This window comes from Natrix helvetica, assembly GCF_964273705.1.
Source record: "Natrix helvetica genome assembly, chromosome: 1".
In the NCBI taxonomy this organism is placed as follows: domain Eukaryota; kingdom Metazoa; phylum Chordata; class Lepidosauria; order Squamata; family Natricidae; genus Natrix; species Natrix helvetica.
In genome coordinates, this window is record NC_138548.1 from 354,535,755 (window position 1) to 354,552,631 (window position 16,877).

Sequence of the window (16,877 nt, forward strand, 5' to 3'; positions counted from 1 at the left end):
AGATCAACTCCACGCGCACACATACATGTCTTCCCTTCCTGCACCTGGGGATGCCGATTCCTCCTCCCTCCTCTTGCAGCGTCCTTGCCCACCTGGCTTACGCGCCCCTCCCCAGGAAGGGATCTCCGCAGCCCTGGCGTAAGGGATCTCTGGAAATCAGGAAGTGGGGTGGATGGGCAGGAAACTGCGCTTCCCCTTTGCTCCCCCCCCCACTTTCCTTCCTCCTCTCTAGGCGCAAGAGGAAACCTCTCTGCGTTTAACCCCTTCGCTGAAGCCGCTGCGGGGAGGGGGCGACTGGGGCGCCGATGAGCAACGCCAAAATCCTCCAGCCGGGACCTCACCAGGGAGGCTTCCCGATATCACACCCAACAAAAGCCAAAGGATGGGAAAGCAAGCACCCGGATTTAAAAGAGACAGACAGACAGACAATCACTTCAACAATAAAAGACATTTGCATGGGCTAATCCGTAGTTGCAAATTAGGAAAGCATTGATGCGGAAGAGGAGCCAGGCAGACCTGCCGAAGTCGCTGGACTACAACGGCCCTCATCCTTCAGACCTGCAATTCTTGGCTGGAGATGCTACCATTTCTTCCATAACTAACCTTCTTCATAATGTCAGAAGGCATCTGCTAGCACCTTTTCTAACCCATTGTATTAATAGATGCAGCTCCTGCAGGGCTTTTCACAAAATTTCTTAGTTTGCAAAAGCGCAATTCCATGCCTTCTGATTTTTTGGCCACTGCAGTCTCCCAGGGTCTCTTGTTCTGAGGAGGAGGATCCATTTCCTGGTGTTTTTTTTTCTCCCGTTTGAAGGGTTTTCATCTTTCACCGTGTTGTGCCCAAAAAACAAGTTTTCTAACTGGTGGAATTGGGTATCCCCAAAGATGAAAGAAACCTAGGCACAGGTGTGATAGGACTACACAATAGTGCTGCATCACTTTGCCAATCTAACTGAGGGAATGCCCTTAACAAACTCAGATCCGGAATAAGGGGGGGGGGGAGACTTCACATGGGAACATTTCCTTTTCTCTAATATTGCATTAATTTTCAGAGATTTCAGATGGGAAGAAGAGGCAAAAATTAAGAGGAGGTTCAGAACAATGCTTGTTTTTTGTTTGATTGACAGCAACATATTTAACACTGAAGGAGATTTGAAATAGCCATTATCTGATTTCTTAGCATCTTTCTTCTGCTACTAATGTAACCTACGGCAGGGCTGTCAAATTCGCAGTCATGTGTTGGACACGCCCACGCCCAGCTTAGCGAAGGGGGAAAGTCACGACACATGACGACACCATGACGACATGGGTTTTACACCCCTGGTCTACATTAAAGCTCCTGTTTATAGTTCATTGTATCACCAACATTGGCATTGGGAGAAGCACCCCTCCATCAAGATGCTCCTAACTTTGTAATTCTACTATTGCAAAATATGACCTTCAACTTAAAGAATTATACATTTGGGCAGGGGAGAGGGAGAGCGAGCGAGAGCGGGTGCTAAAGAGAAACATGCAGAAGAGGCCTTCATCCTGCAATGGATAAACAATGGATAAATGATTATATATCTATCCATCAATAGATAAAGATACAGATGAACAGAGTTGGAAGGGATCCCGCCCAAGCAGACCTTACACCATTTTTGACAGATGGCAGTCCAGTCTCTTTTTGAAAGCTTCCAGCGATGAAGCTCCCACAACTTCCAAAGGCAAACTGTTCCATTAGTCGATTGTTCTTGTTGTCAGAAATTTTCTCCTTATTTCCAGGTTGAATCTCTCCTTGTTCAGGTTCCATCCATTATTCCTTGTCTGGCCTTCAGGTGCTTTGGAAAATAGATTGATGTCCCTCCTCTGTGTGACATCCTCTCAAGTATTGGAATACTGCTATCATGTCACCCTTGGTCCTTCTCTTCAATAAACTAGCCATGTCCAGTTCCTGCAATCATTAATCATCCAGTCCCCTAATAATCTTGGTTGCTCCTCTCTTCATACTTTCTAGAGCTTCAACATTTTGTTTTATAGTATGGTTAGGGTTATATCAGTGGTAAAATTCATTTTTTTTTTACTACCAGTTTTGTGGGCGTGGCAGGGGAAGGATACTGCAAAATCTCCATTCCCACCCCAGTCTGGGGCCAACTAGATGTGGTATTTGCAGGTTCTCTAAACTCAAAATATCCGCTACCGGTTCTCCAGAACCTGCTGGATTTCACCCCTGGGTTATATGTCTTAAAGCTGATGTTTCCAACAAGCCGGATTTGCTCCTGGAGGAGATTTTCAGTCTGTTAAATGCTAAATGTCATGTGCATCTTTAAATTCCCTTGAAAAAGAAGTATTTCTTAAGTCAATCTGAGAGAGAGAGAGAGAGACATACTCAGCAAAGCCAAGAGAAAGGCAAAGATAAGTGTTCTAAATATGGTAAGAGAAATGTTTCCAAAAGGCACTTTCAAAACATTGTAAAAAGGTTGGCAATACAGAAGTGCACGCAAAACTGTATAAAAGTCGCCCCACTCTCTTTTTTTACTTTTTTTTTATTTTTAAAGATAAAAAAACAACATTAAAAAAATTTTCATCCATTACATACAGCATGTCGTTTGGTTACAAGCGTTTTTGCATCCATATTTTCAATTACATATGCAATCACAGATTTTCCATCTAATATAACTAAATACCTCACTTTCATTGTACAACATATATTCAATTACGATTAGTATTTCTTTCTTTTCAATAAACCTAATTCTCTTACATTCTTGATTGTCTGCTTAATAACAACATACCTTTATGTAGTCATTATCTCATTCTAAATATTTTTACAGTATAAAAGAATTTACCAAGTGTTTATATTTATATATCTATCACTATTTTCAACAGGATATCTTTATAGTGTGCAAAAAGTCGCTCCCCTCTTTGATGGATACATTCCTTTTTTATAAAAATTAGAATTTTTAAATCTAATATAAATACAAAACGAACTGTCGCTAGAGGGCGCTCTATCGCTCAGCAATGCTCGCGATGAGGGAACTGTGTCGGCGGCACAGTTACGGCGGTAACTGAAAGGAATGGAAGCTGTAGTGTTAATTTGGTAGAGAGGACGTCGGAGAAGACGAGAAAGAGGGTAGAAGGACTCCTTCCGGCTCAGCAATGCGAGTATGGTGGCGGTGTAGGAGGCTCTTGTGCTCTTCCCAGGGTCGAAGCGGCTGCTGGAAGGTGAGTCGAAGAATCGGAGCAGAAATCAGAAAGCAAGTGGGGCTGTTTGGTTCCCTCCACGGTGTAGAAGCAGAGAAGCAACTAGGCTGAAACGCCTCGGCTGCTGCATATTTTACAAACCAAATAAATTCTACTCCACTGGGGCTGCACGCTTTAAAAGCGCCGCCTGCAATTTTCTGATGGTTTAGAAGATTTACAAAGTCTCCTGCAAGTTAGGTTTGACTCCTGGTGGTTTTAAGGTGGGATTTGTTTTCCTGGGCAACAATATGAGGCTGATCTACTTATTGCCTGGGATTTTTTTCCCTCTTACTTTCATGTCTAACTAACAAACACTGGATTTCCCAGGGGTGTCCCATCTGTGTATTCACCAGGTTCAAATGTGGAACTGCATCTACATGGAGGGAAGTATGCAGTGGAGTACCCCAAGGCTCTGTCTTAGGCCCAGTACTCTTCAACCGCCCCGAGTCCCTTTTTGGGAGAGGGGGCGGTTTAGAAATCTAAAGAAATAATAATAATAATAATAATAATAATAATAATAATAATAATAATAATAATAATAATAATAATAATAATAATAATAAACATCTTCATCAATGATTTGGATGAGGGAATAAATGGGGAACTCATCAAATTTGCAGATGACACCAAGCTGGCAGGAATAGCCAACACTCCAGAAGATAGGCTTAAGATACAGAAGGATCTTGACAAACTTGAACATTGAGCACTATCTAATAAAATGAAATTCAATGGTGAAAAAAGTAAGGTTCTACATTTAGGCAACAAAAACAAAATGTACAGGTAGAGTATAGGTGGTACCTTGCTCAACAGTAGTAACTGTGAGAGGGATCTTGGAGTTCTAGTGGACAACCATTTAAATATGAGCCAGCAGTGTGCAGCAACTGCCAAAAAAGCCAACACAGTTCTAGGCTGCATCAACAGAGGGATAGAATCAAGATCACGTGAAGTGTTAATACCACTTTATAATGCCTTGGTAAGGCCACACTTGGAATACTGCATTCAGTTCTGGTCACCACGATGTAAAAAAGATGTGGAGACTCTAGAAAGAGTGCAGAGAAGAGCAACAAAGATGATTAGGGGACTGGAGGCTAAAACATATGAAGAACGGTTACAGGAACTGGGTATGTCTAGCTTAAGAGAAAGAAGGACTAGGGGAGACATGATAGCAGTATTCCAATATCTCAGGGGTTGCCACAAAGAAGAGGGAGTCAAGCTATTCTCCAAGGCACCTGAGCGTAGAACAAGAAGCAATGGGTGGAAACTAATCAAGGAGAGAAGCAACTTAGAACTGAGGAGAAACTTCCTGACAGTTAGAACAATTAATCAGTGGAACAGAAGTTGCCTCCAGAAGTTGTGAAAGCCCCAACAATGGAAGTCATTAAGAAGATGTTGGATAGCCATCTGTCTGAAACGGTATAGGGTTTCCTGCCTAGGCAGGGGGTTGGACTAGAAGACCTCCAAGGTCCCTTCCAACTCTACTATTGCATTGTATTGTATAAATGTGCTTAACCCAGCACTTTTTAAAAAACAGCTTTCGAACATCATTTGGAATTTTCAGTTGTATACATAGTCCTACTTTCCTTTCCTCCCTCCCCCCTGACCCTTCAGAAATAACAGGGGCGCTGAACAAGGAGATTTACAACTCGTCCTCAAAAAAGTTGTAGCCATTGCAGTTATTTGGGTGCTGGCACCGGCTTGCAGTTGTGACAGTTGTGGTGTACCACAGTCATGGAATTGCCCCAACTGGGACCTTCGCAGTTGGCTTCCTACAAACAAAGCCAATTGTGAAACTTGCAAGTCATGTTATGTTGCACCTAACAACCCAACCGTGATTGGCTTAATGATCGCAGCTAGAACGGATGTTGTAAATTGGCACTGTCATGTGACATCATGCTTAAGGACCGCACTGTTTAGAAGTTGCCTGTCAGTAGTTGTGGTGGTCAGTAAGTGAGAGCAATGTACGTTGTGATGTCATCGGAGGGCTTAAAGCCTTTCTAAAATTAGACCAAATCTATTTTGAAAGAGACTATTGCATGTCTAGAAATGAGTGACTGACAGTAGTCAACAAATGAATCTCTGACTCAATGGATATTTGAACTTGAGTCTCACTAGATCAGGGGTGTCCAAACGTGGGAACTTTAAGACTTGTGGACTTCAACTCCCAGAATTCCCCAGCCAGCATGGCTGGCTGGGGAATTCTGGGAGTTGAAGTCCACAAGTCTTAAAGTTCCCACGTTTGGACACCCCTGCACTAGATTATAGGCTTATGCAAACAGAAAATGAACCTTAAGTAATGTAAGAGATTTTATTAACATTTTGCAATGTTTGCTTATTAATTGTAATTTATCCTTTTTGTTTTTATTATGTTGACTAACCATTTTATAAACCATAATTAAACCAACCCTCTTATGTGAATCTTATAGACAAAGAGAATGCCAGTCAGAGCACTCTGGACAACTGAGAATAACAAGCAGCATTGAAAAGCAAAGCAAATGAAGCCAACAATCAAAATAATTTCAATTTTCTCCAGAAAACCATAGCCTTTTCTTCACTAGTTTCCAAATTCAAAAACCACGGGATGTCAGCAGGAAGGGGGGGGGAAATCACTTGGATAGCCATGTAGGGCGGAGAGCACTGCAGGCCTCACCTGTGTGGAAGGAAACAGTAGCTTGAGTCAAAACTCCATCCAACAAGAGATCCAAAGAATTTTTAACTTCCTTGAGAATCCAAGAATGTCAATGGTGGAAAAACACCATAGATGTACATATTGTGGAGAAAGCATGGATAGTAAATCACAGTTGATAATACACCATGTATGAGTGTCCAGTTTGTGGGAAAACTTTCAGTCAGAATTCCAGCCTGATAATACACCAATGGACGCATACAGGAGACAAACCATATGAATGTCCTGAATGTGGGAAAGGTTTCCGTCAGAATTCCCACCTGGTGATACACCAGAAGATTCACACAGGCGAGAAACCATATGAGTGTCCAGATTGTTCGAAATGTTTCATTCGGAATTGCGACCTGGTGATACACCAGAGGACACACACAGGAGAGAAACCATATGAGTGTTTGGATTGTGGAAAATGTTTCAGTCATAATTTTGACCTAGTGATACATCAGAGGACTCACACAGGAGAGAAACCACATGAGTGCCCAGTTTGTGGGAAAAATTTCAATTGGAATTCACACTTGGTGGTACATCAGCGGACTCACACAGGAGTGAAACCATATGTGTGTCCAGATTGTGGAAAAAGTTTCAATTGGAATTCGCACTTGGTGGTACACCAGCGGACTCATACAGGAGAGAAACCATATGAGTGTCCAGATTGTGAAAAAAGTTTCATTCGGAATTCTGACCTGGTGAGACACCATGCAACACACACAGGAGAGAAACCATATGAGTGCCTGCTTTGTGGGAAAAGTTTCAGTCGGAATTCTTACCTGCTAATACACCAGAAGATTCACACAGGAGAGAAACCGTATAAGTGCCTAGAGTGTGGGAAAGGTTTCAGTCAGAATTCCTCCCTGGTTATACATCAGAGAACTCACTCAGGAGAGAAACCTTATGAGTGTCTAGACTGTGGGAAATGTTTTAGTCAAAATTCCAGCCTGGTGAGACACCAGAGGAGTCACACAGCAGACAAAGTATATGAATGCCCAGATTGTGGAGAAGGTTTCTGTCTGAATTCCCACCTGGTGATACACCAGAAGATTCACACAGGGAAGAAACTCTATGAATGTCCAGATTGTTGGAAATGTTTCCTTCGGAATTCTGAGCTGGTGATACACCAGAGGACTCACACAGGAGAAAAACCGTATGAATGTCCAGACTGTGGTAAAGATTTCAGTACTAGGTCTAACCTTATAAATCATGTGCGTATACACACAGGGGAGAAACCATTTAAGTGCCCCGACTGTGGGCAGTGCTTCAGGAAACATTCCACCCTTATCGCACACAAGAAAATCCACACGAGGCCCCAAGTGCTGAATATAGAGAAGGCTTGAATTTCCTTTCTAAAGTCCCATTGTAAGTCCAGCTGAGAAATTGATTATTTATTTTCTGGCCTAATTCTTTTTAGTCAAATACATCATAGTATTAGATGTGAAGAAGGGGAGAAATTTAATAATGGCTACCTAGCCATTAGCAGCAGAAGGTGCTGGATATTTATTGTTGCAGAGATTGTAGAATTCTGCAAAAAATAATAATAATAATAGCACCGTTCTATACATTTTTATCATGATAGAATACAAAATGTCACCTGAGGAGTCCCAGCCTCCTTCTACCTGAGTGTCTGCGAGGTTTTGAGCCACAGAATTCCCCAACCAGCATCTCTTCAGGGTAGGGACACTCTTGACTGCAAATTGTGGGTCCTCCTATATTGAGAAAGCGAGAGAAGAAACAGCGGTTTCAAAGTTCATCTTTTTCTAACTGTTCCAGGAATTCATTGTATCAAGCATGTCTGTTCAGATTATGTCAAGAATGAGGTACAGAAGTCGAAGAAACCATATAAATAGCAAATATATTGGGGGAATTTGGGGCCGTGACAAAACCAGTGTAAAATTTCAGATATAAAGGCTATTCTGCCTTGCAGGTGACCAGTGGAGAAGACCTGTAGGAATGTTGAGTTGAGGAGAAAATGGATTGTGGTTTTATGCACAGGACCTCCAGGTTTATTCGCAACTCCTATGATCTTTCTTTGCAAGTTCCTCCTTGTTAGCCTTTGATGGCTGGTGGGTGAGAGCAGAACCAAGGGGCTGATACTTTTGTGGTCTCCCCCCCCCCCCTTCTTGGGGAAATATGAGGAAAAAAATTGTACAGTAGATGCTTCATGGCTAAAAGAGCATTGTGTAAGAATCATGAATAGCTTTCGAGAAGAGATGAATAAAGGCAGGCGTCAGCATTTCTGCGAACGTTGGGACAAATGTGTTCCCAACACATGGGAGATATTTCCTGTTCTTTCACTTTTCTCCCAGGGCTCCTTAATTTTTTTCAAAATTTCAATCAAATAAAGAGAGGAACTTTTTTTTTTTTGTAGCAGCAAAAGTGACGTTTTAGCAATGCAGACGAACGATCCTGATTTTGCTGGGATCAGAAGGCACCAAAGAATTCCACATTTGTTCATTTCTGTAACACAGTTCAAAAGGACAGGTTACACATTTTTTTAGTGGGTCGCATTGCATGCGATCCCTTCGCAGGAGGACATACAGTGATCAGGAGCAAATCAAGATTGGCATCTGGAGGAACTAAAAGGCTCTCTTGGCCCGAGTCTCAACCTCCAAGTGACTTTGAATTTAACGTGCAAAGTTTCTAAACTTTAAAATAGTAAAATTATATTTAATCAATTTTCCTTCCTCTCTTTCTTTGGTGTCATATTTTAGTGCGCATCTTTATCGTGTCTCATTATGATCGTTGCAACCCTTGCAATGATCTCAAAGCCTCTGAATCTCTTGCAGGGCTATTTCAACCTATCAGACAAAATAAAGCCTACTTAAAGAGTCAGAGGGGAGGGGCTACAGGGTGGGCCCACAGGCCGGATGCATCACGTGCTGGCCACGCCCCGTTTAGTGAAGGGGGGGAAGTCCCGATATGTGATGCCACCGTGACAACGTGAGTTTGACACCCCTGGTCTACAGGGTGAGTTCAAAAGCCATAAGTTCCCAATCGGGAACAGTCCATTTCCTCAGAATCTAACTTTGAAGCTCAGATTGAAATACCCTATACAACAGGGGCACACACACACACACACATACACTGGTTGATAGGGACCCACCAAGCCACTTGGAGGGGAGTCAAAAGTTGTTTTCCTGCTCCTCCTCCTGCTGTACATTCCCTCCGGGAAGGTCTGTGACCTCTCTGAGGAAACAGTTGATGGCCTCCCAAAACAACAAGCAAGTTGGAAGGACAACAAAGATGATTAGGGGACTGGAGACGAAAACATGAAGAACGGTTGCAGGAACTGGGTATGTCTAGTTTAATAGTAAGAAGAACTAGGGGAGACATGATAGCATTGTTCCAATATCTCAGGGGTTGCCACAAAGAAGAGAGAGTCAAACTATTCTCCAAGGCACCTGAGGGCAGGACAAGAAGCAATGGGTGGAAACTAATCAAGGAGAGAAGCAATCTAGAGCTGAGGAGAAATTTCATGATAGAACAATTAATCAGTGGAACAACTTGCCTCCAGATGTTCCAGCACTGCAAGTTTTTAACATGTTGGTAACCATTTCTCTGAAGTGGTGTAGGATTTCCTGCTTAAGCAGGAGGTTGGACTAGAAGATCTTCAAGGTCCCTTCCAACTCTCTTATTCTATTCTAATTATGCTGCAGAAAAGATTGACCCAAGTCTCTTTGGAGCAGCATCCAATGCTTGGTGATTTCAAGGATTAATCATTGCTGGTTTCTTGACAACATCACACAAATGGTCATTTCCTTCTTCAGGGTGTTTTCTGTCTCTCACACACAAACAACCCTGGGGACCTTACAAACATTTCAGCAAGAGCAACCTGACTACTCCCTGGCGGTCAAAGGGGGAGGAAGAGAGAGAAAAGGGAGACGCATAAAGGAAGATAATATTGGGGCCAAAATCTGCCTCATGTAAAGCAACCAAATCACTAGCAAGATTCAGCATATATTAAGCATGCAAACAATGCGCCCACTGGACTCCAGCAAAGCATTGGCAGCTTTCTGAACAGCCCTAACCTAAAGCAGAACGGCGGCTTGTATACCATTGGCCCACTATATTAGAAAGATATAGAAACGGACAGGAACCCTATAGAGTACAGCATAATGTTGGAATATTTTTGATAATCCTATTTGAGAGACCTCATTATTTATCCCTGCCTACAAGGTATGCATGGCAACTATGCTCTCCGTGAAATATGGTCAGGGAATGTAAATAGTTTGACTCACTGGTCCAGAAATTCCTGTCTGATTCTTCCTCCTGTGCCCACTCAGGCCCAATTCAGCTTGTTCTTAATGTTTACTTACAAGACTTTTAAGCACTCTATACAAGTATTCGAGTGCAGGGGGGTCTCCAGTGGTGGGATTCAAAAATGTTTACTATCTGTTCTGTGGGTGTGGCTTGGTGGGCGTGGCTTGGTGAGTGTGGCAGGGAAAGGATACTGTAAAATCTCCATTCCCACCCCACTCCAGGGGAAGGCTACTGCAAAATCCCCATTTCCTCCTGATCAACTGGGACTCGGGAAGCAGAGAATAGATGGGGGCAGGGCCAGTCAGAGGTGGTATTTACCGGTTCTCCGAACTACTCAAAATTTCCGCTACTGGTTCTCCAGAACTGGTCAGAACCTGCTGAATACCACCTCTGCACGTCTCAAGAGGGTTGATAGTGAATGTAACTCTATGGTCTATAATTCTGTATGGATAATCACTGGCGATTTTCCATGACTGAGTGGCAAACACACTGTATCTCTCACTGCTCCTAGCCCAGCACTGTCGCACACACTTTTCCTATGCCCCCATGCCCCCAGTGCAGAGAATAAAGCAGGGGTGTCCAAACTTGGGAATTTTAAGATTTGTGGACTTCAACACCCAGAATTCCCCAGCCAGCATGGCAGGCTGTCTGGGAATTCTGGGAGTTGAAGTCCACAAGTCTTAAAAGTTCCCAGGTTTGGACACCCTTGGAATAAAGAAAATGGCTTTGAAAGATATGCAAACTCCAGTACTAAAGAGAAGAGGGGGGGAGAGAAACACCTCCCAAGTCTGCAGCACACATATCTTACACAGAAGAGACTCAGATTGACACCTCTTTAATTCACAGAAGTAGAAGAAGGGGGTGGGCGGGGGAGAAGATGCAGCACCATCAAAATTGCAAGGTTTTCTCGTTACATCCAGTTTCAATGAGGAAAAAAAGTGATACGGGTGTTCTTCTGCAGTTGATCCCTTGGCCTGCTCTCCCAAGCTGCAGTCTTCAATTCTTCCAGGAATTCTGGGAGCTGAAGTCCACAAATCATAAAGGGGGCCAATGCTCCCTATCCCTGCCCTTAAGGAGTCGCCTCTTCTCGTAGAGAATCCTCCCCTTCCTTTTGTTTGCCCCACCCCCTGCTCTCCTGGTCCAATCCCTCTCTTGCATCATTATAGTCCACATGGCGCCCCTCCCCTTGAGAGGATGTCCGCAGCATAACCTGGGGAAGGAAGGGGGGGACTGAAACTGGGCTCCCACACACCCCTTTCCTGCTTCCTCTCTAGACGCAAGAGGAGAGCTCTCTGTTTTAACCCCTTCGCTGCAGCTGCTGCAGGGAGGGGGGGTCAACTGGGCCGCAATGCCGAAGTCCTCCAGCCAGACCCCGCCAGAGAGGCTCACCCATATCATCCCCCCAAGAAAAGCCAAACAATGGAAAGCAGGCACCATGGTTATTAAAAAAGGGACAGAAAACCACTGCAATAGTAAAAGAAACTTGCATGCACAAATCCACAGCTACAATAGTGTATATTAGCAATGCACTAATGTTGAAGAGGGGCGAGGCTCACCTGCAGATATCATTGGACTACAAGGCCCATCATCCTTCAGCCATGCAATTCTTGGCTGGAGACGCTGCCTTTTGCTTAATATCTAACCTGGTAAACCATATCAGGAAGAATCTGGCACGGCCTTGTTTAACCTCTTGTGTTAATAGGCGCAGCTTCCTTTCCACAAAATTTCTTAAGTCTGCAAAGGGGCAATTCGATGCCTTCTGAATTTTGGCCATGGGGAATGGCCATTCGGACGGGGAATGCCTTGTTCTGAGTAGGAGGATCCGTTTCCTATCTTTCTCCTCCCGTTTTAAAGGTTTTCGTTTGTCGATGTTGCAATTCCCATTTCTTATTGGTAGAATTATGTATCATCAAAGATATCTCTAAGTCCTGGAGAGAGATTATAAGGTAAAAGTGAAGGTTCCCCTCACACATATGTGCTAGTCGTTCCTGACCCGGACAGTGTGTGTGTCCATTTCAAAGCCGAAGAGCAAGCGCTGTCCAAAGATGCCTCCGTGGTCATGTGGCTAGCATGTCTAAACGCCGAAGGTGCGTGGAACGCTCCTAACTTCCCACCAAAGGTGGTTCCTATTTTTCTACTTTTTTACGTGCTTTTGAATTTCTAGGTTGGCAGAAGCTGGGATAAGTAATGGGAGCTCACTCCATTATGCGGCACTAGGGATTCAAACCGCCAAAATGCTGACCTTTCTGATCGACAAGCTCAGCGTCTTAGCCACTGAGCCACCATGTCCCTGTGGGGAGAGAGATTATACATATACACATATATGTGGGTACCATTAGAAAAGAAAAATCTGGTCCAGTTCCAAACCGGGAGAAGGATGCTGGAAATCAAATGGAGGCTGATTGAAAAGAAGGATTCCATTTATTGATGAGCAGAATTAATAACAACATGAAGTTATGGGAAAGCTGGCAAAATGGCTAAATGAAGGGATGGATTCTTTATAAGTTCCTGCGACTTTGATACTTTATGACTTACAACCACAATTGGGCCCAAAATTTCCCTTGCTAAGTGAGACACACCTCTTAAGTGAGTTTTACTCCATTTTACAATTTTTCTCGCCACAGTTGTTAAGTGAATCATTGCCATTGTTAAATTAATCACACGGTTGTTAAGCGAATCTGGCTTCCCTACTGAATTTGCTGGTCAAAAGGTCACAAAAGAGAATCGCATGGGAATCCTAAATATGGGTGTTTCTTAATTTTGATCCCGTGATCAGGGGGATGCTGCAATGATGTGAAAAAAACTGTTGTAAATCACTTTTGTCAGTGCTGTTGAGTGGTTGACTAAATGAACTGTTGTAAGTTGAGGACTACCTGTGAGAAAAAACGCTGACGACGTCCTGATTAACGTCGTCTTAACAACAGCCATTGGGATGAGCAAATCCATTCCTGACTGGGGTGGTCATTAAACATGTCCTCACTTTACCATGCCAGCTTACAACATCAGTTCTAGCTGTGGTCATTAAGCCAATCACCGTATTCTATTTAGGGCAATGTATCATTATTGTGACTTGCAACTTCCTGTCAATTTTGCTTGTTGGAAGCCAATTTCGGAGTTTCCCAAATGGCGATTCCATGACTGTGGGACCCTGCAATTCCTAACCATAAGAAGATGAGACATGATAAACATGTGCACTAATATGACATCAAGAAAGGAAAATGGATTAAATATAAATTTACTATTTTAAAGTTTAGAAATTTCACACGTTTAAATTCAAAGTAGGAGCTTGAGACTCAGCCGAAAGAGCCCCTTGAAAACAACACACACACCAGTCCTGACCTGCTCTTGGCCGTTGAGTGTCCTTCTGCAAAGAGATCACATGCAATGTGACATTAAAAAAAATTGTAACCTGCCTTTTTTAATTGTGTTGGTGAAATGAACAATATTGGAATTCTTTGGTGTCTTCCAATCCCAGAAACATCAGGATCATTCATCTGTGTAGCTAAAATGTCTCTCTCGCTGCTATAAATAATGTTCCTCTCTTTATTTAAAGGGATTTTTGGGGAAAAAATTAAGGACCCCTGGAGAGAAGTGAAAGAACAGAAAACGACTCCCATATGTTGGGAAGAGAGCTTTGCATTACATTGTCCTTAACGTTTACATAAATGCTGACACTTTATTTTTCTTTCTCAAAAGCTATCCATAATTCTTACGCAATGCTGTTTTAGAAATGAAATACCTGAGGTCCTGTGCCCAAAAACTACAATGCTTTTTTCTCCTCAATATTCCTACAGCTCTTCTCCATGAAGGTCACCTGAAGGGCAGAACAGGCTTTACACCTGAACATTTACACTGCTTTTGTCACCGTCCCAAACTTCCCCAATATATTTGCTATTCATATGGTTTCTTCCATTTGCGTTCTTCATCCTTGACACAATTTGAACAGACATGCTTGGTGCACTGAATTCCTGGAACTATTAAGAAAAGATGAATGTTGAAATCCATCTACTTCTTCTCTTGCTTTCCCCTTTATATGAGGAGCGACAATCTCTTAACTATAGTCTCAGTGCTCCAATCCCCAAGAGAGGTTGGCTGGGGAATTCTGGGGCTGAAAATCTCTCGAAGGCACCCAAGGAGAAAAAGGCTGGGACTGTGTGGCATTTCTACCATCTACCATGGTAAAAATGCAAAGAGCACTCCCCAAAAGATGTTTACATAATTGCACAATCTCTGCAAAAATAAATATTCAACAACTTCTTACGCTGAAGGCCCATCTAATACCATGACATATTTGCCTACCGAACAATCAGGAATATTCTTTGTAATCAAATTAGTCAGTTTCTCAGCTGGACTCATCATGGGACATTAGAAATGAAATTCGAGTCTTCTCTACTAAACACTTCGGGCTGCATGTGGATTTTCTCGTGTGCAATAAGGCTGGAGTGTTTCCTAAAGCACCATCCACACTCTGGGCACTCAAATGGTTTCTCCCCTGTGTGTATAAGGACATGATTTATAAGATTAAACCTACTACTGAGATCTTTCCCACAGTCTGGACACTCGTAAGATTTCTGTCCTGTGTGAATCTTCTGGTGTCTCACAAGGTGGGAACTCTGACTGAAACTTTTCCCACAATCAGGACATTCAAATGGTTTCTCTCCTGTGTGAAACCTCTGGTGTTCCACCAGCCTGGAATTGGAACTGAAACTTTTCTTACAATTGGGACATCCAAAGGATTTCTTTACTGTGTGAACCCTCTGGTGTGCCACCAGCCTGGAATTTTTACTGAAACTTTTCTCACAATTAGGACATTCAAAGGGTTTCTCACCTGTGTGAATCCTCTGGTGGGCAATGAGGTAGGAATTAAGAATGAAACTTTTCCCACAATCACCACATTCAAATGGTTTCTCTCCTGTGTGAGTCCTCTGGTGTCTCACCAGGCTGGAATTGGTAGTGTAACTTTTCTCACAATCAGGGCATTCAAAGGATTTCTGTCCTGTGTGAGTTCTCTGGTGTATCACCAGGTTGTAATTGTTACTGAAACTTTTACCACAAACAGGACATTCAAAGGGTTTCTCCTCTGTGTGAATCCTCTGGTGGGCAATGAGATAGGAATTTCTAATGAAACTTTTCCCACAATCACCACATTCAAATGGTTTCTCTCCTGTGTGAGTCATCTGGTGTGTCACCAGGTTGGAATTGGTACTGAAACTTTTCCCACAATCAGGACATTCAAAAGGTTTCTCTCCTGTGTGAGTCCTCTGGTGTATCACCAGACTATAATTGGTACTGAAACTTTTCTCACAATCAGGACACTCAAAGGGTTTATCTCCTGTGTGAATCCTCTGGTGTCTAATCAGGCTGGAATTCTTACTGAAACTTTCCCCACAAACAGGACATTCAAATGGTTTCTCTCCTGTATGAGTTCTCTGGTGCATCACCAGACTAGAATTGGTACTGAAACTTTTCTCACAATCAGGACACTCAAAGGGTTTCTCTCCTGTGTGAATCCTCTGGTGTCTAACCAGGCTGGAATTCTTACTGAAACTTTTCCCACAAACAGGACATTCAAAAGGTTTCTCTCCTGTGTGAGTCCTCTGGTGCATCACCAGACTAGAATTGGTACTGAAACCTTTCTCACAATCAGGACATTCAAAGGGTTTCTCTCCTGTGTGAGTTATCTGGTGTATCATCAGGCTGAAATTCTTACTGAAACTTTTCCCACAAACAGGACATTCAAATGGTTTCTCTCCTGTATGAGTTCTCTGGTGTGCAACAAGGTGGGAATTCAGACTGAAACTATTCCCACACTCGAGACATTTACAGGGTTTCTCGCCTGTGTGAATCCTCAGGTGACTAATGAGGTTGGAATTTCTATTGAAACTTTTCCCACAATCAGGACATTCAAAAGTTTTCCCTCCTGTGTGAGTCCTCTGGTGTTGAACCAGGGTGGAATTGTTACTGAAGCTTTTCCCACAATCAGGACATTCAAAGGGTTTCTTCTTTGTATGAGTCCATGTTGCCATGCTCGCTAAAGCATTTACCATATTGGGACCATTTGTAGGGCTTTTCTCCTGTGTGGATCATTCCATGAAACACAACGGACTTGTTCTGACCAATGGTTTTGCCACATTCAGAGTATCAGTATGGCTTTTCTTGTCTGGATCCTCTCAGGCATAATCGGCTGTGATTTGCAAGGTGTGTCTTTCCCACAACAGGTACATCTATGGAGCTTTTCCACAACTCATGTTCCCGAGGAGATCAAAGATATAGATGATCCCTTGTTTAGTGGTGCTTTGATTTAGTGGTGATTTTCTTCTTCCAAGAGCGAGGCCTGCCACACCAGTAACTTCGAGATATTTCCCTTTTATGCTCAATGGAAAAATAATTGCCCTTGACTTTTCATGTAAATGTATGCTTGAGTTTTGCACACTCTGCTTTCTCCAGGTAGAAATCTCTTCTTGGTTTTCTCTCGTTTCTCTCACCTGCCTAAGAAGGTGAAGAATTGTGTGGTTTTCTGAAGAAAATGGAAAATATTTTGATTTCTGGACTGACTTGCTTTGCTATTCAAGGTTGCTTGTGATCCTCAGTTGTCCAGAGTGCTCTTATTGCCATCCTCGTTGTCTACAAGATTAAAATATAAGTATATTTAATGTTGCATAAAATGGTTGCAGAAGATGAGAAAAAAAGAAAAAAGTTGAAAATATTGAACAAAAAACAGGTA

General features: G+C 42.8%; 2 protein-coding genes across 5 annotated transcripts in view; one reads left to right on the forward strand and one right to left on the reverse strand.

Moving 5' to 3' along the window:
- The first annotated feature begins 2,956 nt into the window (after nucleotides 1–2,956).
- LOC309385211 (uncharacterized protein) lies at nucleotides 2,957–8,568 on the forward strand. Its single transcript, XM_081939421.1, has 2 exons — nucleotides 2,957–3,201; nucleotides 5,643–8,568. The coding sequence occupies exon 2, from the start codon at nucleotides 6,031–6,033 to the stop codon at nucleotides 7,228–7,230; it is 1,200 nt and encodes a 399-aa protein (XP_081795547.1). The 5' UTR covers nucleotides 2,957–3,201; nucleotides 5,643–6,030; the 3' UTR covers nucleotides 7,231–8,568.
- Nucleotides 8,569–12,567: 3,999 nt separating this feature from the next.
- The window catches only part of LOC309384263 (uncharacterized protein), a 108,335-nt gene continuing 104,025 nt past the window's right edge, over nucleotides 12,568–16,877 (reverse strand). For 3 of the 4 annotated variants that reach the window (XM_081937539.1, XM_081937537.1, XM_081937538.1), the window contains exon 2: nucleotides 12,568–16,777. In XM_081937539.1, coding sequence (XP_081793665.1) covers nucleotides 14,509–16,200 — 1,692 coding nt within the window. In that variant the 5' untranslated portion in view covers nucleotides 16,201–16,777 and the 3' untranslated portion in view covers nucleotides 12,568–14,508. The remainder of the gene's footprint in view (nucleotides 16,778–16,877) is intronic. The other variant, XM_081937540.1, reaches the window with a different exon arrangement.

Excerpts from the sequence above, each read along its gene's own strand:
- LOC309385211 (XM_081939421.1), top strand. The coding sequence starts at position 6,031 with ATGTATGAGTGTCCAGTTTGTGGGAAAACTTTCAGTCAGAATTCCAGC.